We start from the raw sequence: 26,414 nt of genomic DNA on the forward strand, positions 1-26,414 counted from the left end.
AACATTGATGTGAGAGAGACGTACCAATTGGCTGCCTTCCACATGCTGTGGTCAGGGCCAGGTATTGCCTTTGACCAGAATTGAATCTAAGACCCCTCTATCCACTGAGCCAAACTGACTAGGGCTAAATACTCTTATTTTTTAACATCTTGGGCACTATAGGTATTTTGTGTCCCTAAAGGATAAGAACCATCAGATAATTTTTCAAATCATTTATAATTGATGCAATTAATTGAGTTTATCAGTGACTGATTTAACCTCCTTTTTTTTTTTTTAACCCAGCAGAATTGTATTTAATCATTTCCTGACAAAAGAATGCAATTTCAACTGACCTTTCTTTTGCACCTTGGTGAGTATTGCCAAAAATCAGTGTTCGGCTTGTATTAAATTGTTCTAAAATATTTAATGGAAATAGTTTTTAAACATATTCACCTTTTTTCTATACTGCTATATATTTGCATAGCTCTTCTGTTGTATAATTGTCAAGCAACTAAAAAATTTCTCTCAAATATGTTTAGTATCCACACATACTTATTTCTATCACTCTTTCATGGAAGATTAGCCTCAGAAGATAAAGTAAGATATTAAAGAAAGCACAATACTTTCAGATTCATAATTTGCAACTACAATGCATTTCAATTTTTAAAAATAGCTCTGCTTTGAATGTAGCACTTGTCCCAGTGATGTGGTCTCATGAAGAGCTTATACGCAAAATTCTCTCTTCTGAATAAGCAACAGCTCTGAGCTAAAAGGCCAAATTCTCTATGTCTGTGCTATTTTTAATACGCTGAGAATAATTTACATTAGTCATAGAAAAGATGTTTCCAACAATTTCTCTCTTTGATCCGGACTTTTCTGTCTATAACAGACCTGCTTTTGGTTCCTGAGTAATAACTAACTTGCTTATAATCTTTTCTTGAAAGATTCATACTGAATCTCTTCATGGCAGCTAAGTTTAAGAATCTTGTCTTTTGATTGTGTTGTTTATCTTCCTTTTGTTAAGTTGTATGAGTTCTCTGTAAATGTTGGAGATTAAACCCTTATCAGTGATAACATTGGCAAATATGTTCTCCCATGCAGTGGGCTTTCTTGTTGTTTTGTTGAAGGTTTCTTTTGCTGTGCAAAAGCTTTTTATTTTGATGTAGTCCCATTTGTTTATTTTCTTATTAGTTTCCGTTGCCCTAGGACAGCGGTTCTCAACCTGTGGGTCGCGACCCCTTTGGGGGTTGAACGACCCTTTCACAGGGGTCCCCTAAGACCATCAGAAAACACATATATAATTACATATTGTTTTGTGATTAATCACTATGCTTTAATTATGTTCAATTTGTAATAATGAAATTGGGGGTCACCACAACACAAGGAACTGTATTAAAGGGTCGCGGCATTAAGAAGGTTGAGAACCACTGCCCTAGGAGCTGTATCGGTGAAGAAATTGCTTTGGTATATGTCTGAGATTTTGCTGCCTGTGGATTCCTCTAGTATTTTTAAGTCTTTTATCCATTTTGAGTTGATTTTTGTGTATGGTGTAAGTTGGTGGTCTAGTTTCATTTTTTTGCATGTATCTGTCCAATTTTCCCAACACGGTTTATTGAAGAGACTGTCTTGTCTCCATTGTATGTTCATGTCTCCTTTGTCAAATATTAATTGAGCATATTGGTTTGGGTCGATTTCTGGGTTCTCTATTCCAGTGATGGCGAACATATGACACGCGTGTCAGAGGTGACACGCGAACTCATTTTTTTGGTTGATTTTTCTTTGTTAAATGGCATTTAAATATATAAAATAAATATCAAAAATGTAAGTCTTTGTTTTACTATGGTTGCAAATATCAAAAAATTTCTATATGTGACACAGCACCAGAGTTAAGTTGGGGTTTTTCAAAATGCTGACACGCTGAGCTCAAAAGGTTCACCATCACTGCTCTATTCTATTCCATTGGTCTATATGTCTGTTCTTGTGCCAGTACCAGACTGTTTTGAGAACAGTGGCTTTGTAATACAGCTTGATATCTGGTATTGAGATCCCACTTACTTTGTTCTTCTTTCTCAGGATTGCTGCAGCTATTCGGGGTCCTTTCTTATTCGAGATGAATTTTTGAAAAGTTTGTTCTAGGTCTGTGAAATATGCCATTGGTATTTTAATGGGGAGTTCATTGAATCTACAGATTGCTTTGGGTAGTATGGACATTTTAATGATGTTGATTCTACCAATCCATGAACACAGTATGTTCTTCCATCTGTTTATGTCTTCCTCTATCTCTTTTTTCAGTGTCCTGTAGTTTTTTGCACATAGGTCTTTTACCTCCTTAGTTAAGTTTATTCCTAGGTATCTTAATTTTTTTGGTGCAATGGTAAATACATAGTAAATAGATACCTTTCGAAAGAAGACATAAGGAAGGCCAAGAGACATATGAAAACATGCTCAAAGTCACTAATTATCTGAGAGATGCAAATCAAAATGACAATGTGGTACCATCTCACACATGTCAGAATGGCTATCATCAACAAATCAACAAACGACAAGTGCTGGCAAGGATGCAGAGAAAAAGGAACCCTCGTGCACTGCTGGTGGGAATGCAGATTGGTGCAGCCACTGTGGAAAACAGTATGGGGTTCCCTCAAAAAAACTAAAAATGGAACTCCCATTTGACCCAGTGATCCCACTTCTAGGAATATATATTCCAAGAAACTAGAAACACCAATCAGAAAGGATATAATAGCGGCATAATTCACCATAGCTAAGATTTGGAAACAGCCTAAGTGCCCATCAGCAGATGAGTGGATTAAAACACTGTGGTACATCTACACAATGGAATACTACGCTGCAGTAAAAAAGAAGGAATTCTTACCATTTGCAACAGCATGGATATACCTGGAGAGCACTATGCTAAGCGAAATAAGCCAGTCAGAGAAAGATAAATATCACATGATCTCACTCATTTATGGAATTTAATGAACAACATAAACTGATGAACAAAAACAGATTCAGAGACAGAGAAGCATCAATCAGACTGTCAAACCTCAGAGGGAAAGTAGGAGAGGGTAGGGGTAAGGGGGAGAGATCAACCAAAGGACTTGTATGCATGCATGTAAGCCTATCCAATGGACACAGACAACAGGGGACTGAGGGCATGAGTGGGGGGGGGGGGGTAATGGGGGGATAAGAACACATATGTGATATCTTCATCCAGTGGTTCTCAACCTTCTGGCCCTTTAAATACAGTTCCTCATGTTGTGACCCAACCATAAAATTATTTTCATTGCTAGTTCATAACTGTAATGTTGTTACTGTTATGAATCATAATGTAAATATCTGATATGCAGGATGGTCTTAGGCGATCCCTGTGAAAGGGTCATTCGACCGCCAAAGGGGTCGCGACCCATGGGTTGAGAACCGCTGCCTTAATCAATAAATTAAAAAAAAATAAAAAGAATTTTTAAAAATGAATCTCATCTTTTAATTTTGCAATTTTTAAACCCCAAGGCAATTTCCCAATTAGATTTCCTGATTGTGGAGGAAAGAATAGCTCTAGAAGGGAAATGCTAGTTTGTTCTCTGTTGAAAATTCCCTGCCTCAGAGAGGTGAGTCACAAGCTAGTGGGAAGGAACAAGGTGTGTTGGGCTGCACCCCCAGGACTCTAAAGCTCAGACCTGGCCTCAGGTAGTCAGAGAAGAGTTGTCTCATCTACAGCTGGCTTGGATGTTCTCTTTGGGATGAAACCACCATTCAAAATGAGAAGCAACCACTGAAGATGACTGTGCCTTCTCCCCAGCCTCGATAGTGTGTGACTTACCCCTCGCTCAGAGTCCTCCTCAAGGAGCTCCCCCTCTCTGGAGGAAAGGTCTTCAAAACTAAATTAGCAGAAAAGTCTGAGCTGCAATACAACCTGGATTTCTAAATCCAAGGCACCCTGATCTAACCCAAATGTCTAGGTTTGCCTATGGTCAAACCATAAACCAGGTTAACCCACATCATCAGCTTGGGCGCTTTCCGGTTTAACTCTAGGCTTTCATATAAACACCGGAGCCTGTCTGAACACTTCGTCTTGCGTTCTGACTAAGGAAAACAAGAAGAAAAGAATCCTAAAACATGCACTGGCCCCAGGTTTGGGGAACGGGATGCAAAGTGCAAACCTCATCTACTGTGCATTCTTTGGACTTTTCCTTACCCATATAAGTAATGCGTGTGAGTACATCAATGTATGTTTACAGCCTCTAAAACTATGAAGTGCACTCCAAGGTACATGAAAACATCTTACGTGTTTCAGAAAATTACAGCAATATACAAAATTACTGAGAGGTTATATAATAATGGTTATTTCTGCAAAGTGATCCTTTGTTTTACAGAAAATTTGCTGTGCATTTTCTCTAAATGACCAGGTCTACATTCATTCTTAGTAAGTTTCTATCTTTAAGTTGTGTGTCATTTTTTTAGGAAAACGTTGATTTTCTAAAGACATAAACATCTTTATTCTTGATCTTTGTTGAATTAGTTCCGGTGTAATAATTACCAATGTAATAATCTGGCAGCTGGAATCTCTAGCCCAGGGAGGATATTGCTCAGTTTAGCTCCAGGCATGAAGCCTTAACTTCTTATGTTTCAGGCCACTTTTTGCCAAGTATTTAGACCATAAGTTCACATTTGCACTAAGCATATTACATGAATAATGGTTAGCTAAGTCCCAGAGTATGCTTATTTCAGAAAAGTACACATCTGAATAAGACAAGTTTGGCCAAGTTAGGTTATAAAAGCAGGTTAAATCTCTAAGGCAACGATTCCAATAAAAGACTTCAGGATGGAACTTGTCTAAAGGAATAAAACCCTAAAGGGAAGTCTTCGTTAATCCACATGTAGCATTAGCAGAGATTTTATGCCTGACCTTGTTTCAAAAAGCCTCTATTGGAATCCCAAATTCTAATTAGTTATTTGTCCTGGATGCCAATTCTAGGAATAAATGGAGATCTCCATTTGGATTATTGGGTGAATTAAAGATAAATTCATGTTAACCAATCTAAGATCATTTATCATACAATGAAATAAAAACTGCATGTTGGACTGTTTCTTCATGCTTCTATCTCAAAGAAAGAGAAAGAAATGTTGGGCCTTTGTTTTAGAAGAATAATCTTTGCCATGAGATTGAAGATAGAAAATACCCTATTCAAACTGATATTTGGTAACCTGCGGGGAAGTAGATATTATGTATCATATTCTTAACTGTAGAACTATGATCTATGTATGTTTACAGACTGATAATAATAATAACAAATAACCAGATTAAAAGAATGCTTCATGTGGGAAATGTATGCATAAGAGAAATAAATTATTTTTCAGAAGTCTGTATTTTTGGAGGAAAAGTTGAAGGAAAGAAATCCATTATATATAAAACAAGTAAATAAAAAATTATTTATTTTTACAATTGAGAAAACTGAGAAGAAACCAGCTTAGTTCATAGTACGGTAATTTTTTTTATCATTTTAGGCCAATCCTCTCACTCCTGTCTATTGAAATCAGGTCTTGGCATAAAAGGTCTCAGGGGAAAAGTACATAAGAGCAGCTGGGACAGGGGTTTACTTGATTCACCATCCAGAGGCTGGTGGGGTGATTTTGAGGAAAGAGAGAATTGTTTGGGTTTTTTACTTTTCATTTTGAGATCATTGCAGGTTCTCATGCAGTTGTAAGAAATAATACAGAGATATCCCACATACCTTTCACCCAATTTCCCCCATCTTGCATAACTGTTGTATAATATCCTAACCAGAAAATTGACATTGATATATAGTCCATTGACCTTATTCAAATTTCACCAGTTTTACATACACTCATTTGTGTGTGTGTGTGTGTGTGTGTTTATCACATGTGTAGGTTCCTGTATTCACCACCAGAGTTAAGATACCAAACAGTTCCATCCTCTTAAGGATCCCTAGTACTACCCCTTTATCTCCACCCCCACATCCCTTCCTGCCTCCCCAACCCCCTGACAATCTACTCTCCATCTCTACAATTTTGTCGTTCAAGAAATTGAATTATGGAGTATAGAACCATCTGAGATTGGCCTTTTTCACTCAATGTAACTCTTTTGCATATTTCAGTGATTTTCACTCCTTTTTATTGCTAAGTACTATTCCATGGTATGGATATACCACATTTTGCTTAACCATCCACCTATTGAAGTAAATCTGGGTTGTTTCCAGTTTTTTTTACTATTATAAGCAAAGATGCCATGGATATTTGTACATAGTTTTTTGTGTAAACATAAATGTTCATTTCTCTGGGAGTGCAACTGCTGGACTGTATGATAAGCACACGCTTAACTTTATAAGAAACCTCCATACTTTCCCCGAGTGGCTGTGCCATTTACATTCCCACTAGCAGTGTATGCGTCAGCCAGTTTTCCCACATCCTCTCCAGCATCTAGTGTTACTGCTACTTTTTTTATTTTACCCATTCTGATAGGTATGTAGTGCTATCTTATTGTGGCTTTGATTTGCATTTCCCTAATGGCTAATGAGGTTGAACATCTTTTTAGGGCGTATTTGCCATCTGTTTATCTTCTTCAGTGAAATGTCTCCTTGTGCCACTTGCCATTTTCTAGTTGGTTGGTTTCCTAATGTTGAATTTGGAGAGCACTTTACATATTCTAGGTCAACACCTTTGTCAGATTCGTGATTTGCAATTATATTCTCCGAGTCTGCAGCTTGCCTTTTTACTTCATGAAGTTTCTCATTTTGATGAGGTCCAATTTATCAATTTTTCTCTACATAGATCATGGCTTTATTGTCAGTTCTAATAATTCTTTGCCTAGCCCTAAGTCCCAAAGATTTTCTCTTACATGCCATAGAAGTTTTGTAGCTTTATAGATTTACTAGAGGCTCGGTACATGGGATTCGTGCACTGGTGGGGGGTGTGGCCTGCAGGAATCAGCCCGCTGTGGGAGCGCCACTCATCCTGGTCAGCCCAGCGGCTGTGGACCCACCCTCCGAGTGGCTGCTCCCACTGTGGGAACACACTGACCACCAGGGGCAGCTCCTGCATTGAGCGTCTGACCCCTGGTGGTCAGTGCGCATCATAGTTACTGGTCAACTGGTCATTCTGGTTGTTCTGCTGTTCAGTCACTGGACTTTTATTATATAGGATATTTTACACTTAAATCCATGATCCATTTCGTGTTAATATTTGTATAAGTCATGAGGTTTGGGCTACAGTTTATTTTTTGCCTATGAGTGCCCAATATTCATCACTATCTGTTGAAAAGGTTATCCTTCCTTCATTAATTACCTTTGCACCTCAAAAATCAGTTCAGCCTTTTTGTGTGCATCTATTTCTGGATTATCTGTTCTGTTGATCTATGGGCCTATTCCTCCACCAATATTACTCTCTTGTTTACTGTAGCTTTAATATCAAGTAATTCTGGGTCCTGTATCTTTCCATCTATTTTATTCCTTCAAAATTATCATGTCTATAATTCGAACTGTCATCAGGAGAAAACTAGTGCCTGGGTTTGGGCCTTGAGACTCAAAACAGAATTTTAACCCTTTCATTAAATTTAAAAAGATACTATACTGTCTTGTTCAAATATACTTTTAAAAGAAAAAATAGAACTATGTCTATAAATAGCTATCAATAAAATATTACAGTCGACTCACATTGGATTTGCATTTAACTTTATATGTGTGTTAACCTTAGAACTTAGCCCCAGGAAGTTCTACTTTGTTTTCTTCAGTCTTCCCAACAATAAACTAATCTATTCATATGTATGGGTTACAAAAGTGTAAGTTGAACATAATAGAGCAAACCCTGGGCAAGAACCAGCAGGCAGGAAAGAGTTAGGATTATTCTACCCACCCCTCATTTACATGGAGAGATTTAACAGTTATTTTAACTCGAAATTTAACATTTTGAAACAAATAGAACTTTAAAAATAGTTTGTAAACTGAGAATTAAGAATGTTATCTCAGAGGCTGTGCATGAAAAGTAGAGACTTGAGGTGACAATTGAGATAGAGTTGCTCTTGCAATCATCTTGTATCTCTTGTGACCAAATGCCTTCCAGACAGATCTGTTGGACAGCAGGTCTGAAGGCCTGCATGGGCTATACAGACTGAAACCCCAAGGGGAATCAATTGTTCCAGGGCTCATCTGAGCCCAGCAATCCATATTATTAAAAGGATCAATTGGCCCTGGACGGTTTGGCTCAGTGGATAGAGTGTCAGCCTTTGGACTGAAGGGTCCTGGGTTCGATTCTGATCAGGGCACAAGCCCAGGTTGTGGGCTCGATCCCCAGTGGGAGGCATGCAGGAGGCAGCCAATCAATGATCCTCTCTCATCATTGATGTTTCTATCTCTCCCTCTCCCTTCCTCTCTAAAATAAATTAAAAATATATATATATTTTTAAAAAGATCTGTTGAACTTACACACATTTTAGGAGAAAATTATTTTCCAAGGATTTCTTAAACTCTCTGGTTAATTTGGTACAGGTTGAAACAACAGGTCTAAGAGGCAGAATTAGGATTCTCGCTCCTCATGTCTGTTTTTTGCCCTGCAATGACACATGGAGAATTCCCAGTCCAGAGAAGCTGTCCCAGATCGGCTTCTTAGAAGCAAAGCCTGAAAGGGAGATTTGTGTGGTTTACTGAGGGATGCTCAGAGGAATAAGGGAGAGGGAAGTGAAGTCGGATATGGTCCCAGCTGGAGGCAGGCTCCAGCCTCCTCCCAGGGAGAGGTTCTGAACATAATCTGCACAGTGAAGTGCAATGGAGCCAGCCTTCGAAGTAAGCATTTATCGTTCATTGGCTGCGGGATGGCCCAGGTGGGGACATGAATGCAGGTGGTATAACCCCACAGGCTAAGAGATTTCCATCAGACCGAGGGCCCCAACAACATACAGGACAAGGGTCTTAATGATCAACAGAACTGGTACTAAAAATAGGTTAACTTTTCCAACTTAGCCAGTTGCTTCTTTAACCCTTCTGCTCCCCTTTCTAAGTAGCTGTTTCTGTTGTGTTCAAGGGTGGCTCAGTTATGCAAAAGCTGAAGATAAATGCAACAGGGGTGCCTGTCATCCCCCCACCGGCAATCTCCTAGTGGGACGCAGCACACAGCTCACGGCTTCGTCTACCTGTGGGCTGGATGGAGCCCAGAAATACTGCATCCTCAGCTACCTGGAGGTGGGTTGGTTCTTTGTTTATTTGTTGGGCCGCTATTTAATCAATGATGTAGATTCTTCCAGGTACCTCTGGGGCTGCTCAGACAACAGTGAAAGAGACACCATTCCTTTCAGAACATCAGAGACACAGGAGACACAACTCAAAGCCAGGAAACCTTGATAGATTAGAAAATAGGGAAGATCTGCTTCATCTATTTCTTGTAACCTGTAGGATTAGACAGAAAAGTCTTTTCAGTTCAGTCTTTGAAGGGAATTACTATGCAACGTGGCTGCCTTCGTGACCCCGGGGAGTAAGCATAATTGATTGACGCAGTGAAGCTTGAGGACCCCTCAGGGCCTCAAGGCCATTCTTCTAAACATGAGTTCTCATGGCCGGGCCCTAGAGATAGCGGGGCACAGCTTGGAATCCACTGTGCAGCCTCACAAGCCACTTGGTAACTGCCTTGCCTATAGTATCCCTCTGTGAATACATTTGGGGCCTTTTTTCTCTTAGAGACCAGTTTATTAAAAGGACAAGTTGCCTTGCAGTCCTTTTCCTCCCTGTATTCTGGGAGCAGCACAAGTATCCAAGGTCATCTATGCATCGTACCTGCTGAAAACCCCGAGGCGGTCACGTCGGTCCTTCAGTGAGAGGATGTTCAGGAAGGAAGTTGGACACAGGCCTAATGTCGATGGCCCAGGCTTTTCCACGTATTGTTCTTTAAGGCATCTCCTGGAGGCCTCTGGGAAATGCTTTGTATTCTAATTGGTTTCTAGTAAAAGGGGATGATTATAAATAAGTGGAGACACTACCTGAGAGCTTAGCGCTGTTCTAAGTTTGGGAAGTACTTGTGTCAGGAAGCAAATTCTCTACATGTGCGAGGAAATGACCCTGGAGAAGGGTTGCTCAACTCTAGGCCAGGTGGGAGGGATGACTCCAACCCAGACGCCAGCCATCTTGTTCTTCTGCCACTGGCATTTACTTCCTATGGTCATAGCCAACTCATGATTTACTCAGACAATAACCAGAAAGTCATATTCCTACATCTTCATTTCACTCAACCAAAAACAGAGAGAAATAAAAAAAAAATCAAACTTCAGAGGCTTTTTTTTTTTTGGCCTAGAGCAGTGGTCGGCAAACTGCGGCTCGCGAGCCACATGCAGCTCTTTGGCCCCTTAAGTGTGGCTCTTCCACAAAATACCACGTGCGGGCGCGCATGTACAGTGCGATTGAAACTTCGTGGCCCATGCGCAGAAGTCGGTATTTTGTGGAAGAGCCACACTCAAGGGGCCAAAGAACCGCATGTGGCTCGCGAGCCGCAGATTGCCAACCACTGGCCTAGAGAATCACAGAAATCTTAAAAATCTTAGAGCTAGAAAGAAATCTCTGAATACCTCTAGGCTGACAAAGTATCGCAGGCGGGGCTGTTCTCCCATCTATGATCTGGCAAGTTGCTGCCAAGCAGAGCATCCTCTCCAAAACCTGCAAGTCCTCATGGACCCACAGTGCTACCCAAGCAGGACCCCCACTTCGTCACCACAACGAAACATCCCCTGCAGCCGGTCTCAGCAAAGACTAGGCTCCTGAAATGTTTACAGAAAGAGAAGCCCGCAAGCCCTGAGAGTAAACATCTCCCCCGGGAATCGGTGTAGTATTACTGGAAATACTTTGAAGCCTTGACATCTTTTGGTGGAATCACAGGGCTTCTGCTGTTCTTTCAGCCTCCCCGTAAGCGGAATTGATCTAGTTTCCATCGTTCCTCGATTTCCCAAGTGCATTTTTGGTTTTCTCCAAGAGGAAGGCTTATGATGGCCAGTGATTCTAAAAAGGTGATATGGAAGTTCTGAAAGGCTGGTTTATTTTTAGAGACTACAGCTGAGACAGTCATTAAAATCATTATACATTAGCCCTGGCCAGTCGCTCTGTTGGTTAGAGCATCGTCCGATATGCTACGGTTGTGAGTTTGATCCCAGATCGGGGCACCTGCAGGAATCAACCAATGGGTGCATGAATGGGTGGAGAGGAAGGTTGATGTTTCTCTCTCTCTCTCTCTCTCTCTCTCTCTCTCTCTCCTTTCCTCTCTCTAAAATCAATTTTTTAAAAAGATATTTTTAAAAATCATCATGCATTCATTCAATAAATTTTATTGAACATCTGCTACGTTCCAGACACTATAGTAGGTAAGGAGAATACAGCCATAACCAAAACAAAGTCCTTGCCCTCATTCATCTTAAAGTCTAATGATGGCAACAGACAGTATTCCAATGACTATACAATATAGTCTCAAATAGTGATAAGCGCTTAGAGAATATTGCAGAGCAGGGTAAGGGATAGAGACTAGCAGAGGCCATAGGGTGGGAGGAGGTGGAATTTTAGAAGTCAAGGAAAATCTCTCTGACCTGAGAACAGCTTGTGTTAAGATGTGAGTATTCTAAGGCAGGAGAGTTCTTGGAAAGAACTGAAGTGAGCACAGCTAGGGCTGAGTGCATCAGGGAAGACAAGCACGGAGGTGGCCCTGGTGAGGTCATGTAGGCCCTTGTAAGCCATGTCAGGACATAAGCTCAATGTTCACCAGCGCATTCGCTGTTGTAGGCAATTTCCACCACAGGGGATTGTGATATCCAGCTCCTGCTCCCTGAAAGCTTTGCAGAAATGCTCCTCCAGGGCCCCACATATCAGCCAGGAACAACTGTGCGGGTCATTGGCATCGTTCAGGAATCCCTGGAGATTTCCTTAGGAGTTTTAAGTGAGTATAGCTACAAGCAGACATGCAGTTAAGCAAACTCCAAGGCCAATCTCGGCGGTATAGCCTTCGAAAATATGTCTCAAGCAAAACTAGTTCCAGTTCCCAAAAAGACCTTCTAGCCTGTGAGACAAGAGGTGGGGCTCTCTGATGTGAGTTTATAAAAATCTCTTACAAAACCCACAAGCGTAATACAAAGATTTTGGCATTGGAAGCTTTTCTGCCAAAAACTGTGTCTGAGAGAGAGAGGAGGATGATTGCAGATAGCCTAGTGGTCCACTGCTTTATTGGTTTCATTGCAAATATTCTTATTTTTTTTCACTAAAGGAAATAATTTCACTGAAAGAGTATATTCTAATTACTTCTCTGTCGTTTAAAATAATCTGCAGATCATCTGCCTCTTGTATGAGAAGAAAATTAGTTCCACATGTTTGCATTTTTGCTCCAAATATGTAAATTTATAAAAATTCTTTCGTATTTTAAATTCATTTGTTATTGTATTTAAGCACCTATTGATGGAAAAATTGATGTCTTGTTATTTCCTCTGCTGTTTATTTTTAGCCAGATTGAATGACAAATATAGTAAGTACAGCTTGTTTTTAAGTTTAGGTCAACAATAAGTAATTACAATTCTTTATTTTAAATTTTAATGGTGACATTTTCCAGGGGGAACAAAAATGCTTCATTTGTGACTCCAGATTTCCATACGATCCGCACACCCATCCCAACAGCCACACCATTGAGAATGTGATTACAAGTTTTGAACCAAATAGAGAAAAGAAATGGTGGCAATCCGAAAACGGTATGAATAAGATCCTGTCCAATTTTTTCTTCGTATTTTAATAAGGTGTCTTTCTGTATGATTTTAACAGTGTCAGGCAAGGAGTTTTTTTGGAATGGAACCGTATCCACCAGAATGTAGAGCCCTGTATAAGAACAAATTTCCTTTTCATTTTAAGAAAGATTATTTTTTTCTAGAGAAATAGAAGTGTATTTTAAGCACATAGCTCAGAATGTTTCACTCTTTCCATGTATGAGAAGAAAATATCTCTGCATTCTTTTGTTCTTTGTAAAAAAATAATGAGGAAATTTATGAGGTGTTGGTAAATAAAGGCTAATAGAAAACACACTAAGTAGAATTAATAATGCCAGGAGAAGTCTCAGAATTCACGCCATGTGCTTTTCCTTCTTCAACACATGAAGGAAGAGAGAAAAATGACACTTTGCTTCTTCCCGCAAGCCAAAGGTTTTAATATAAAAATTGAATTGAAAGGATAGTTGGCTACTGACTGAAGTTCTCTCCCTTCTGGATTTATGCCCTTCTCTGGTCACGATCAACTGTGATATTGAACCTCACACTGGCCCTGACTATTCTAAGTTTGAACCTGACCGGGGGTTCCTCATGTCCCCGCCCAGCTTCGGGCCTTATGTACTTAAATCAATGTAGACTGGCTCACTCATGATGGCTCCTCTTCAGCCTGGCGCCAGTTTTGCTTTATAGCTGCCTAGACTCCCATGCCAGCGTTTGTCCCACATCTCCTCTCAGAAGGAATCCCCTCTGTCACGGCTGATTACATAGAACCAGGGTTCTCAACCAAGCATTTTAGAGAGGAAAAGGAGATCTCCTTCCTGGAAAGGGTGAGGAGCCCATGACAGAGCCTGGGATGTGGCTGCCCGCTCCGCAGCAAACCCTTCCCCAGCCGCTCGCCAGAAGGTAAGCTGCCCGCCGTTCACGGCAGCCCCGCCGCTGTGCTGTGGGGCTGTGCTCTCCAGTACCGGGGCCCTAGCCACATTGCTCCTGAGCACGTAACACATGGCTAATTCAAACTGAGATGTGCTAGACGTAGAAAACCATCCCAGATTTCTAACACTTAGTTTGGGGTGAAAATGTGTGACGAAACATTGCTAATTTTTGAAATATTGATGGCATGTTCAAGTGAGAATATTTTTTATTTATTGGGTCAAATGTATTAAAAATAATTGCACCTGCTGAAGTGTGGCTGCCAGAAAAATTTAAATGACACCAGCAACTCATATTTCTGTTGGACGGCGCACTTCAGCCAGATCAGAGCTTCCATGGGGTCCAGATTAGGGCCAGTCCTCTGTGTCCATGATGAGGTGATGGCAGCGAATAGCCTCCGTGCAAAGTCCTGACCAGGACAGCTCCGTCTTCTCAGCCCCAGAGGAGCCCACAGATCCTCACCCCAAAGGAAGGCTCTAAGCTGTGTTTTATGCTGACTGACAATAAAACTGGGGCAAATGATTGTTAGCAGCTGTTGGAAGGATAGGGTGTGTCGATTGTACCATGCCCTGGCTTGCTAGCTCACACCTGTGTGTAGTCAAGATGTGAGTTCAAGGGCGTGAGCCCCGTTGTTCCACCTATGGGAACTGTCCCGGAACTCCTTTGGTGGTATGCCATTGTTTCACCTATGGGAACGGTCCCGTAACTCCTTTGGTGGTATGTAATACTGCCACACGGTGGCCATGGGCATGGATGTGGGCATGGAATGGCATGGAAACCACTCCAACAGACTAGGAAAGAGTGTTGATAACCAATCATAGGCTTTCAAAGGGTTTTATTATAGACAAGCCACAGTGAGGGGTTAACATGATAAACAGGGGTCTCTCAAAATCACTGATTTTCTCCTTTCTGGATTTTTCTTTAGGTCTTGATCATGTCAGCATCAGATTGGACCTAGAGGCATTGTTTCAGTTCAGCCACCTGATCCTGACCTTTAAGGTACAGATGTGTAGGTCTGCTGCCCCTTGTATCTACTTACCCAATGCTGGGCTTACCTGAAAGTTTGCTTCCCTACTTCCTTGCAGAGCACAAAAAGCTGTGTATCCCCAGACTCCAGCTTTGTCATTGGGGTTTTTGTTCTTGAATTGAATCAAAATGCCACTGCTCATTAATTAGTAACTTACATGGTCAACGACAACAAAAAAAGTCTTAGAAGATATAGCACGAAGAAAAATGTCAAGCACTAGGGGATAGAGAACACAGAACAAGAAAGGTACTTTCAGGCAAAAAGGGCAAGAACTGGAAATTACTTAAGGAAATACGGAAAGATTGTGATCAAAAAAGGAAGAAAAATTAAAGGGTCTTTGTTAAGGTTGCTGAGGTGCCAGAGAAAATCCTGTGCTATAGTCATTCTCTAATCATGCATCAAAATTCGAATTTTGATGTCAGGCCTGGTGCTAAGTTGTTATAAAAAAATGAATATAAAATAAAAATTTGTTTAAAAAAAAACATTAGCCTTTGCCCCCAAAGAGCTCACAATCTAGTCATGGATACAAATTTATATATTTATATATAAAGCACATATATAAATTTAAAATCATAATACGGGGTGATAAGTGCATAGACATATTAGAATGGTGGGTAGTTCATTGACAACAGTAAATCTGCTCTGGGGAGCCCAGATAAGCTTCATGGTAGATTTTCAAGGATATAAGGGTTTGCCAGGGGAAAAGCATCCTAGCCACCCCCTTTCCCCCCAAAAAAGAAGAGAAAAAACCATGCAAAATGCTGTATAAAATATCCATTACATTAGCTTTTTAAAAATTAATATGCCATCTTTCTCCAATTAATAAATCACATGGCCATAAACACTTTTAAATGGAATTAGATCTTAGGGCAAAATATGTGCTCATAAATACTTGCCCACTTTTGGAAAGAGATTTGGTATGTTCACTGTATAGAGATTTTAAGGGATACAAATAAAGTTTGAAAACAGAATTAGAAAATATAAATGTTTACTGTGAAGCGGTAATTAATCTCCCTTTGTGAAGTATTACAAGTTTAACTCGTTTTTCCATAGACTTTTCGGCCTGCTGCAATGTTAGTTGAACGTTCCACAGACTATGGACACACCTGGAAAGTGTTTAAATATTTTGCAAAAGACTGTGCTACTTCCTTTCCCAGCATCACATCTGGCCAGGCCCAGGGCGTGGGAGACCTTGTTTGTGACTCTAAATATTCGGATATTGAACCCTCAACTGGCGGTGAGGTAGCATTTCCTTTCTTGGATTCCTTTGCTGTAAATTAAGCCTGTTGTGGTTGGTGTGAATGTGGTTGATTTAGATGAAAGCAGTGCTTGCTGAAAAACAACTTGAGCTGTTGGGTTTTAAGAATAACAGTTTAAATTGAAATGAGTCCTGAATCCATCTCACATTCAGATAAATAATAAATACCTTCTAAGAAACAGTCCTGCACAGTGTCCAGCTGAAGGTGAGTGGGGAGTCAATCCAGGCTGGGCACCAGGGCCTGGGGGATTCAGAGGGAGGAGCATCTGTTTCGAACCCTTGCAAGGGAGCGTGTAGGCGAGTGCAGCCCTGGACTAGTTGTCTCATCTCATCTCCTTGATCTACAAACCACCACTCAGGTGGAATCTGCCAGGAATCTCCCCCTGAACAACGCTGGTAACTGGCAGAGGGTCAGGGTGGGAGTGGGGTTGGCAGGTATTATGTATCAGGTGTCGTAGAAAGAATTGGTGGTCGGCGGTCGCTCCAGAATTCCCTGCCAAATCCAAATTGGTCATGACTTGCTGAGCTGTGACCCCGTCACTCCACCCCAACCCAGAACAGGAGCCCTTCTTGCGAATGGTCACAAAGGCTCCACCGACGACTGTTTGTAACTTTCCTTTTCCTTCCTGGTACTTTTACATATTCATATGAAAACCCAATGATAGCCTGTATCCTGTGCTAGTTGGGAGGCAATGGCTCGGCCTGCGGGTAAGATCAGGATCTCTTATATAAGAGTATACCCTTTAACAATCAAGTTCTTGGGCGAAATACTTATCTTTGCCTACATTTGTTTTACAGGTTGTTTTTAAAGCTTTGGATCCCAGCTTTGAAATAGAAAACCCCTACAGCCCCCACATCCAGGGTATGAATTGCTTTATATTTTTCACATCCATTACTTTTCTAAAAATCTCATGTTAGAAGTGTCCTTGTCATTACATTTCTAGAGGACATTAAGGGGATGTCAGTCAAGAAGGGCGCCTTGAACCGATACAACCTCAATGCACTTTGGTTCGCGTTGTTTTTATTATGATTTTCCTTTCTCTAGACCTTGTTACATTAACAAACCTGAGGATAAACTTCACCAAGCTCCACACCCTTGGGGATACTTTGCTTGGAAGGAGGCACAATGACTCCCTTGATAAGTACTACTATGCTCTCTACGAGATGGTGGTCCGGGGCAGCTGCTTCTGCCATGGCCATGCTAGCGAATGCGGCCCGATGCAGACGGTGCCCGGAGATGTGTTCAGCCCTCCGGGAATGGTGAGTCACGCAGCCAGGAGACCAGCTGGCTCCCCTACCCTTCTGTCCTGTCCCGGTGCTCCATGTAGATCGGACTTTCCACCTGGGGATCCACACAGTGCCAGCCTGTGTCGGGGCAGGTCTGGTTCAGCCTGGCCTGGCAAAGCCTTGTGGATTCTGCCACTCACGGGCATTGTTGAACTCATGACCAGAATGTCTAACTGTGACTTTAAGGTAGCTCATCTTGCTCTCTCTTTGCTATTTGTTTTTTTTTTAGGGAATGGAGATTTGGTGAGGAGGACCCTTAAGTTCACATGTGTTCCCTCACACAAACTTATTGATGGTCTACTGTAGTCAGTGCCGTGGTGTTTGAATAATAGCTGCTATTGTAAGGGTGGTCACCCCAAGTAGCAACCTTACACTATGATGACTGTGTCCTCACAGTGCCAATCTCTCCCCTTCTTGGGACTAGTCTGAGGGAGTGATGTAGTAGAAGAATTGTATTGTCATGCAGAGTCCTGGGGGTGAATCTACTAAATAATTTAAACTAATCATAACCAGACAGGCATCAGACAAGGCTTGAGGCTGAGGCTATTGTACCTTCTTACTCAGCTCTCTCCATGTTTCAGTGGAAATAGAACTTCTCCCTTTGAACTTGGTCATTTAGGGCATTTTATGGAGAATCACACACCTTTCTCCAGTTTCTTTCTGTTTTCTAATTTCCTCTTTTCCCTTATGCTTCTAAACCACCCTGGACACACACGCACGTGTACACACACACACACACACACGCACATGTACACACACACACACTACACACATCATCCTACCCCTCATCTTGCTGAGGGCTGCAATGTGCTGCCCTGACACTAGCATTCAGAAATACCAAAAAATTTATTGTAAATGTTTACCAAACATCTTAAATTTTTTAATTGTAAAAGCTATTGCATCTAAATTAAAAAAGATAGTATAGGTTGGTATTGTAACTATCATATGGGAAAATAAAATTCAAAGAGGCCCGTGGCCTGGTATTTCATTTAAAGAACTGCAATATTGCCTGACCAGTGTGGCTCAGTGGTTAAGCATCAACCTATGAACCTGAAGGTCATGGTTTGATTCCCAGTCAGGGCACATGGCCGTGTTATAGGCTCGATCCATAGTGTGGGGCAGGCAGGAGGCAGCTGATTAATGATTCTCTCTCATCATTGATGTTTCTATCTCGCTCCTTCTCCCTTCCTCTCTGAAATCAATAAAAGTATATTTAAAAAATAATAATAAAGAACTGCAGCATCCTCAAAGATGAGCCCTCCTTTCACACTGCTTGCTTGTCACACAATGCAGGTCCATGGCCGGTGTGTCTGCCAGCACAATACAGGTGGCACGAACTGCGAGCGGTGCCAGGACTTCTTCCAGGATGCGCCTTGGAGGCCAGCCACGGGCCCCCAGGACAGCACTTGCAGAGGTGAGTGGGGAAGAGTCCTCAGCACAGACTGAGGACTTTTTTTTTGTTCGTTTGGCCTGCGGCAATGAAGGTGGTGAACCGGGGCTCCCAGCTCCAACTGCATAATCTGCTGATGTCTCCCATTATCTCCCCTGGAAAAATCACCACCGTATCAAACCTTCACACCAAAAACTAACATGAATTTGAAAAATGAAACAATGCGATTGTTGGGTGAGCCCTTTCCAGGGGAGGGACCGAGCCATGTAATATCAGTGGGGATGGTACCAATCCAGGAATTGGGTGAGGACTAGATTCAGTACCAAGATCCCTACTATTGTCCTGAATCACCAGACATTCCATGAATGTGACCTTAAACTCAGATGTCAGATAATAGGAGAAATGAGGTCTAGGTTGAGTTTGACTGGTTATTATACATTTTATAAAATGTTTAGGCTAATAAAGTGCAGGTTTTTTTGTTATGTACTTGCTGCCTCTACATGTTGATAAACTTCCGAACGAACTTGTTATTGCTTCTGTTCCCAGATTTGGGGGAAATAAGATTGAGCGGGAAGAGGTCACGAGGAGAGCTCGTGGAAAAGCCCCATCCGGGCGTCACGTATACATGGCCCAGCACATGTTTGTGCCATTTATGGGGGGAAAACAAACACGAACAGCACAGACACTGCCACAAAGACAAATTCCCCCAAGCAGACTGCCTTTCCCTGTCGCCTGGCGCCGCCCCAGGTGGGTGAAAGGCCCTGCCACCCTCCCAGCCTCCGGCCCCCGGAGAAGGAGAGGCGGCGAGGCTCAGTTTTAACATCTTCCCTGAGAAGCCCAGGGCCTACAGAACGTGCGATGTAGAAAATTCAAACTTAGAAACTTACAAAGTAAAAGTATTCTTTACCAAACAACAATAAGAGTATTGCACTTTCGGGCTTCTGGATCACCCAAAGGATTTACTTTTGTTTACTTGATTTAAAACAACAACAAAACACACACACACACACACACACACACACCCCTAAATATTAAACGTTTTGGGGACACATTTCAGACAGAGTATATGGGCAGAATAAGAGTCCTGAAAGACCTTTGAAAGCACCTAGTTTAACTGTTTGTATGCGTGTGTCCATAAAAGAAGGTGGAGGCTGAAGAAAGAGGAGGGGGGGATGCAGGGTTCCTGTGTGGGATGCCGGCCAGGCTGCTCCCCAGACCCGGTGAGCCTCACGGTGACTCTCTCCTTCCCCAGCTTGTAGCTGTAACGGCCACTCGGACCGCTGTCACTTCGACATGAGCGTGTACCTGGCGAGCGGCGGGGTCAGCGGGGGCGTGTGCGAGGACTGCCAGCACAACACCGAGGGCCAGCACTGCCATCGCTGCAGGCCCCTTTTCTACAGGGACCCCCTCAAGGCCGTCTCGGACCCGTACGCGTGCCTTCGTGAGTCCCCAGCCTCTGACCGCACCCTTCCCACTGGTCTGAGCAAATGCTGATGGAGCAGGTCTCATTTGGCTCAGCAGCACCTCCAAACGGCCCTCTTAGGGGCAGTGCGAGTTTGCAAAACCACTTTAACTCTAAGAGCGTTTCTTTCTCTTCGAAAATTGGGCCAGATAACTGGGGTCCCTCGTGGTAGTCTTGCAGCAGTGGCTTATACTAGAGAATCAGGAAACTATTCTGGATTCAACCAGGAGGGGGCAGAGGGTTTCAGAGGATGCCTAGACACAGCTGGCTACTGACATTAGCTACATTTGACTGCTGTAGGCCATTCAACTATGTTGTTAAGATGCATGAGCTAACTATTATTACCTTGCTTCTTTTTTTAACCTTAACATTTTTTTCCTTTTATTTCTAATCTCAACTTTTAAAAATAAAATATTTCAAGCATATACAGAATAATATAGTAAACACCCTTATAACCACCACCAGCTTTGTCAAAACAGAATGCCTTACCCTATCATCTTCAAGACTTTAATAAAACAGGACAGGTTCCTGTGATGTCCTAGGTGCACATCTGTCCCACTATGTTTGGTAGCTATCACCATACTATTTTCACATATGTTTTATCTACAAACAATATATATATTGGCATATTTTCAAACTTTAGATAAATGATATGTTGTGTGTATCCTTGAGTATTTCATTAAACACTATATGTTTAAGATTTTTCCTTATCAGGTGGCCCTAGTTTTCCAATTTTAATTCCTTCCTTCCTATAAATGCAACAAAATCTATTTGTCCATTTTTCTTCTGATGCTACAATAACCATATACGTGGCCTTGTGCACATGCACAAAGACTGTCCCTGAGAGTCATACCCAGGAGTGGAATTACTTGGACATAATATGAAGTTTTTCAAATTAAATAGATAATGCTGATTGTCCCCTAAGCGGGTATACCAATTAACAGCCCAACCAACCGTGTATGAGTGTGCATGTCGTTCTATATTCTGGCCAACACTTGGTTTGATCACACTTTAATTTTTGCTACTCCAATAGTATCTCACCAGTACTTTAATGTACATTTCCTTGCAGGAATGAGACCAGAGTGATGCAAACAAAGCACCTAGGCCCCCAAATTTAAGGAAGCACCATTCTCAGAGTCATGTAAGCATAGGGTTGCCACTTGCACTAACCTGACAGTGAGTGCCTCCTTAAATGTTGTGCCCTGGGCACCTTGCTTTCCCCTCTCTAATCCCAGCACTGCTCTCAATTGTTGCATAGATAAATACTCCAACCTGATTTCAAACACACAGTGCCAGTTGCAGATAACTCTACTGTAAGCTAACAAGTTAGCCCACTATTATTTCATGGATGCTGGTGGAGGACATGAAACTCCTGGGTCAAAGACAAGGACTTTATTACTCACAGCACAGCAAGCAACAAGATGCTTGTGTTGGTCTGAGTTCCCAAGTCCCCAAGCCCCAACTCCCATGGGGCAATTCAAAGGATACCAGATGGTTCCTGTATACCTAATGGGTTTACCTCATAGCCAAGGAACACTGGAAGAGGATTCATTGCTTTTGTAGCAGTGGAAGCAAGCTCGTTCTTTGTCTGGGAGGAACGGTTTCCTCGTTCCTCAAGGTAGCTGGCTGCAAACACAATCTTGAGCTATGGCCTGGATGAAGAGCAGTCTGGCCTTGCGTTGTTGGCACACTCAGCAAAAACGTTCAGGTGCCCAGTACCCAGAAATCCTGCTTCTTAGGCTCTATCATCAATAGGATGTTACATTGGATGGGGGACTTGCTATGAAACTACAATTTCAAACTTTATTAATCACAATACATAAAATGAAGTCTTACACAAAAGTAATTCAGTAGCTACCTGAACACATACAATATTCTAGATTTCAAACTTTAAACCATCTCAATGTATAAAAAGCAGACATGATGTTTTTTTCTCAGATTACTTAGTAGGTACCTAACTGCATGAAATTTTACCTTACATGGCCTGTTTGTACAGTAGGAAATCACTGTCCTAAGTATCCTACATTTTCTTACCAGAATCTGTAATTACACACACACACACACACACACACAACTTAAAAGAAAATGAAATTGCTCTCCTAGGTACAATCAGTAAAATATAATGATTTGAAACAGGTAATCCAAGAGTATGGAAAGAGATTGGAAATAACTAAACCAAGTGTTTTGAACACATTGAACAAAGTCTTGTTCCTTCAGAACCACGATCAACTAGATGGTGCTTTTGAAGGAAACCGAGGGAAGAAAACGAGTCCCCCTGATATGAAATTAAAAAGCCATGCTTCGTAAATAAGTTGTTTCTCGAGGAAAGGCAGATGAGGAGCTTGTAAAAACTACCATCACGAGACTCCCAGCTTCTCCCACTTTACCTAAACACATGTTTATGTGTGTGCGTGTGTGTCTGTACAAATGACCTGTTTTAAGACCGACTAGCAGCAATCTCATATAAATTTTCTCTAAGTTGTTTTTGTTTGACTCTAAATATTTACATAATCTGACTCCACGCATAAGAGTTGACTAATTTTAAGTCTTCCATGATTAAAACACAGTCAAATGTGATACAGGAAAAACACACACACACACACACACACACACACACACAAGATTTGGTAGACTCAGCCACTGATAATAAAAGTTTGTTAGAATTAAGTTGTGTGACACCAAGAGGTTTTATGGAAATTCTATTTTAAGGGCCCTGAAATAGGGTTATTTCAAAGTAAAGTTACTACCCTCTCACACACATCCCCCAACGGATGCTTCTGCACATAATTAAATTATACTCTGCAATCAGCGCTGACCCTTTGGAGAGTCTCCCAAATAAAGCCGAGTCTCTTCCTTTTGGCTACTTCTAAAATGAATCCAGTTTGTTCCTTCCTTTCTAGAGGCAACTGGCTTTAATTACAAAAGAATTGTGGTCTTTCCAAACTAAACAGAACCCAATGCTGTTTTTCCATAGTAAGATTTTCTCACCAGTCACAATCCAATGGCAAACAATTGAAATCCAAAGATTCTGTCAGACAACCAAGTGATTGCTTCAATGACGCCAAGCAATGGGTTTGACTAGATTTTATCACTATAACCTAAATGGTAGTTATGTAAACATAGCCTTAGACCTGGGGGTGTTATTTTTATTAATCTAAAGCAAACATGTATAAATGTGAATAGAATTGGTCCTTAGAATCAAGATATTTATTTAAAATTGTTTTTTGCATTCCTTAAAAGTGGAATTCCTTGAAAACACAGCACCACAAAGATACAAGAGAGGATGGTGGTCATCTGTCCTCTAAACCAAACACCTCTGCCTGGACCCCTCTGCTGATGGAGGGGTCACTGCTCTCTCGGGCAGGCCTAACCATTAGAGAGTTCTTCCTTATACTCAGTTAGGTTCTCCCTTTTGTAACTTCCACCCTCTGGAATCATTCACACTATCAGCATCCTTTATCCTGTGACATTCCTTCCTTCAGTTGTTCAACTGTCTGCAGAAGAAAGCAGGAAGGGGAAGTTGTACATTAGTTGCTCCTTCGCTACAGGTGACGGTTTATCTCATTTTCCAGAATCTCTTCCAGGTTTTGCCCCACTAGCAGGCATCCCAAAAGAAAACAGGATATGAACATTTCTTGCTCTTGCCCCTTTGTTTCTCGTAGGTGCTCCTCCCAGGAGCAATTCAGTGGCACAGTATTGTACAACCACCACCTCTGCTCCAAAACATTTTAAGACCCCCAAAGGAATCAATCTATTTTTAATGTTCAGTTCTCACAATAGCCATCCTCCTCTGGTCCTCTTACTTTAGAATCACTTAAAAGTCTTTTTTTTTTTAATGTATGGAATTTTTCAACATTTTCCAAGACCAGAGATCTAAGAGATATTTCTGAGCAGCCCTTATCCACTTGTCTAATTATTTAAACATATGTAATGACTTTTAAAAAAGTAAAATAGTTATATCATGAGTAAAATGCTATGCTTACGTTTCAGGCTTCCCACAATTTGCCGTTAACTAAGATAATGCATGTCTGTGTCCCCAGCTTGTGAATGTGACCCCGATGGGACCATATCGGGTGGCATTTGTGAGAGCCACTCTGATCCTGCCCTGGGATCTGTGGCTGGCCAGTGCCTGTGCAAGGAGAATGTGGAAGGAGCCAAGTGCGACCAGTGCAAGCCCAACCACTACGGACTGAGTGCCACTGACCCTCTGGGCTGTCAGCGTAAGTCGACAGTGGCTGGGCAACCAGCCTGGGTGTTTTAAAGCCTGGGGCTGCCTGTCAGCTTTAAAATCTGGTCATTGCGCCCTAACCGGTTTGGATCAGTGGATAGAGCATCGGCTTGCGGACTCAAGGGTCCCAAGTTCGATTCCGGTCAAGGGCATGTACCTTGGTTGCGGGCACATCCCCAGTAGGGAGTGTACAGGAGGCAGCCGATCAATGTTTCTCTCTTATCAATGTCTCTAACTCTCTATCCCTCTCCCTTCCTCTCTGTAAAAAATCAATAAAATATAAAATCTGGTCATTGCAGTGTGGTGGTTGCCAGAGGGAAGAGGGTAGGGAATGAAGGGGGTCCTAATAAATGGTGATGGAAAATTTGACTTTGGGTGGTGGGCACACGGTGCAATATTCAGATCCTGTAACAGAAAGCCACACCTGAAACCTGTATGATTATATTAACCAATGTCACCTCAAGACATTTAAATTTTTAAAAAAGAAAGAAATTAAAATTTGATCATTGTAAATACCTAAGAGTCCTGCCAGCCTTTCAGGGTTTTTTTTGTTTTGTTTTGTTTTTTGTTTGCTTGTTTTTGGCTCCCATAGTTCTTTTATGCCTTTTCCCTTTTTATTAAGTTTACTGGGGTGACACTGGTTAACAAAATTATGCAGGTTTCAGGTGCACAATTCTGCAACACATCATCTGTGCACTGTATTGTGTGTTCACTACCCCAAATCAGGTCTTGACTCATCATCATTTATCCCTCCATACTCTCCTCCACCTTCTCCAAAACCCTTTCCCCCAGAAATCACCACATTGTGTCCATAGCCTCTCAGACTTTTAAAGTGACACAAAAACTCCCATGAATTTTGTTCAGTTCTTGGTGGTTTGCTGAGTTTGTCATAAGGGACCAGCAGGGGGTGCTCACATTTTTTCTGCTGGAGCAAACAGTGGAAAATGCCAGGAATTTAATGCCAAGTTGTGAAACCTTTAGAAAAACAGCCTCCACGAGGACTCTCCTACACAGATTTGTTAAATCACATTATGGGTTTCTGTAAAGACTGATGACTTCTTGAGCAATTTTCATATGATGGTTTCTTTTGGTTTTTTAAAATTACTCTTCCCTTTTCTTCTCACGTCCCTCCTAGTATTTTTATGTTCTCTGACAAAGAAAAGAAAAAATTAAAAAGCCAGGAGAGGAGCTACAGGGAAATAGAAAGAACCTCAGAGTTTTCTGGGGCCAGATGAAGAGACCCTTGGCTTTAGGATCACACACATTTACCTCAAACAGCTGTAGCATCTTCAGGGAATCCGGGTAAATAAGGTCCCTTCTGTCACAGCATCACACTCTACGTTTTTCCCACATAAAGAACTGTATATTATTTGTATATTTTGAGAGCAGCTTGCCGAATCTTAGTGTGATAAAATTTTCTTCTTGAGTTTAATAGCAAAATTCAATTTCAGGAGAATGAATTACATAGTCAAACCAATTTCCCATCACACTTTGCAGAACTCCAGACATTTCCCCTAGCTCACTGACAGACTTTATGCCCTCAGAGAATAGGCCAAATAGTGGTTTTTGTTTTGTTTTATTTTTCTTTTGTAACAGCTTTAGTGGGGTATAATTCACATACCATGCAATTCACCTTTTAAAGTGTACAGTTCAATGACTTAGTATATTCAGAGTTGTGTAACCATCACTATAATCAATTTCAGAATGTTTTCATTATCGCGGAATGAAACCCCATACCCTTCTTCTGGCTATAAAGATTGAAAGCACAGTCTGGAAGAGATATTTGCACTCGTATTCACAGCAGCATTGTTCACAATGACCAAAAGGAGGAAGCAACTCAATGTGCATCCATGAATGAGTAGATAAACAAAATGTGGTATGTACTACAATGGAATATTATTCAGCCTTAGAAAGGAAGGAAATTGGCACATGCTACAACATGAATGAACCTTTAAAACATTATGCTAAATGAAATAAGCCAGATAAAAAAGGACAAATATTGTATAATTCCACTTACATGAAGTACCTAGCCTAGTCAAATCTATACAAACAGAATATAGAATGATGATTGCCAAGCCTGGCGGCGGAGGGGGGGGGGGGGAATGGGGAGAGATGGTGTTAATGGGTAGAGA

The 26,414-nt window shown here is 41.5% G+C and overlaps 1 protein-coding gene across 1 annotated transcript in view; it reads left to right on the forward strand.

The window, feature by feature from the left end:
- The first annotated feature begins 298 nt into the window (after positions 1 to 298).
- The window catches only part of LAMB4 (laminin subunit beta 4), an 88,410-nt gene continuing 62,294 nt past the window's right edge, over positions 299 to 26,414 (forward strand). Inside the window, exons 1-10 of the mRNA XM_023751015.1 lie at positions 299 to 349; positions 9,010 to 9,167; positions 12,556 to 12,691; positions 14,556 to 14,629; positions 15,711 to 15,899; positions 16,714 to 16,777; positions 16,961 to 17,175; positions 18,496 to 18,616; positions 19,845 to 20,033; positions 24,095 to 24,274. Coding sequence (XP_023606783.1) covers positions 316 to 349; positions 9,010 to 9,167; positions 12,556 to 12,691; positions 14,556 to 14,629; positions 15,711 to 15,899; positions 16,714 to 16,777; positions 16,961 to 17,175; positions 18,496 to 18,616; positions 19,845 to 20,033; positions 24,095 to 24,274 — 1,360 coding nt within the window. The 5' untranslated portion in view covers positions 299 to 315. The remainder of the gene's footprint in view (positions 350 to 9,009; positions 9,168 to 12,555; positions 12,692 to 14,555; positions 14,630 to 15,710; positions 15,900 to 16,713; positions 16,778 to 16,960; positions 17,176 to 18,495; positions 18,617 to 19,844; positions 20,034 to 24,094; positions 24,275 to 26,414) is intronic.

Source organism: Myotis lucifugus, unplaced genomic scaffold (assembly GCF_000147115.1).
Source record: "Myotis lucifugus unplaced genomic scaffold, Myoluc2.0 scaffold_18, whole genome shotgun sequence".
Taxonomy (NCBI): domain Eukaryota; kingdom Metazoa; phylum Chordata; class Mammalia; order Chiroptera; family Vespertilionidae; genus Myotis; species Myotis lucifugus.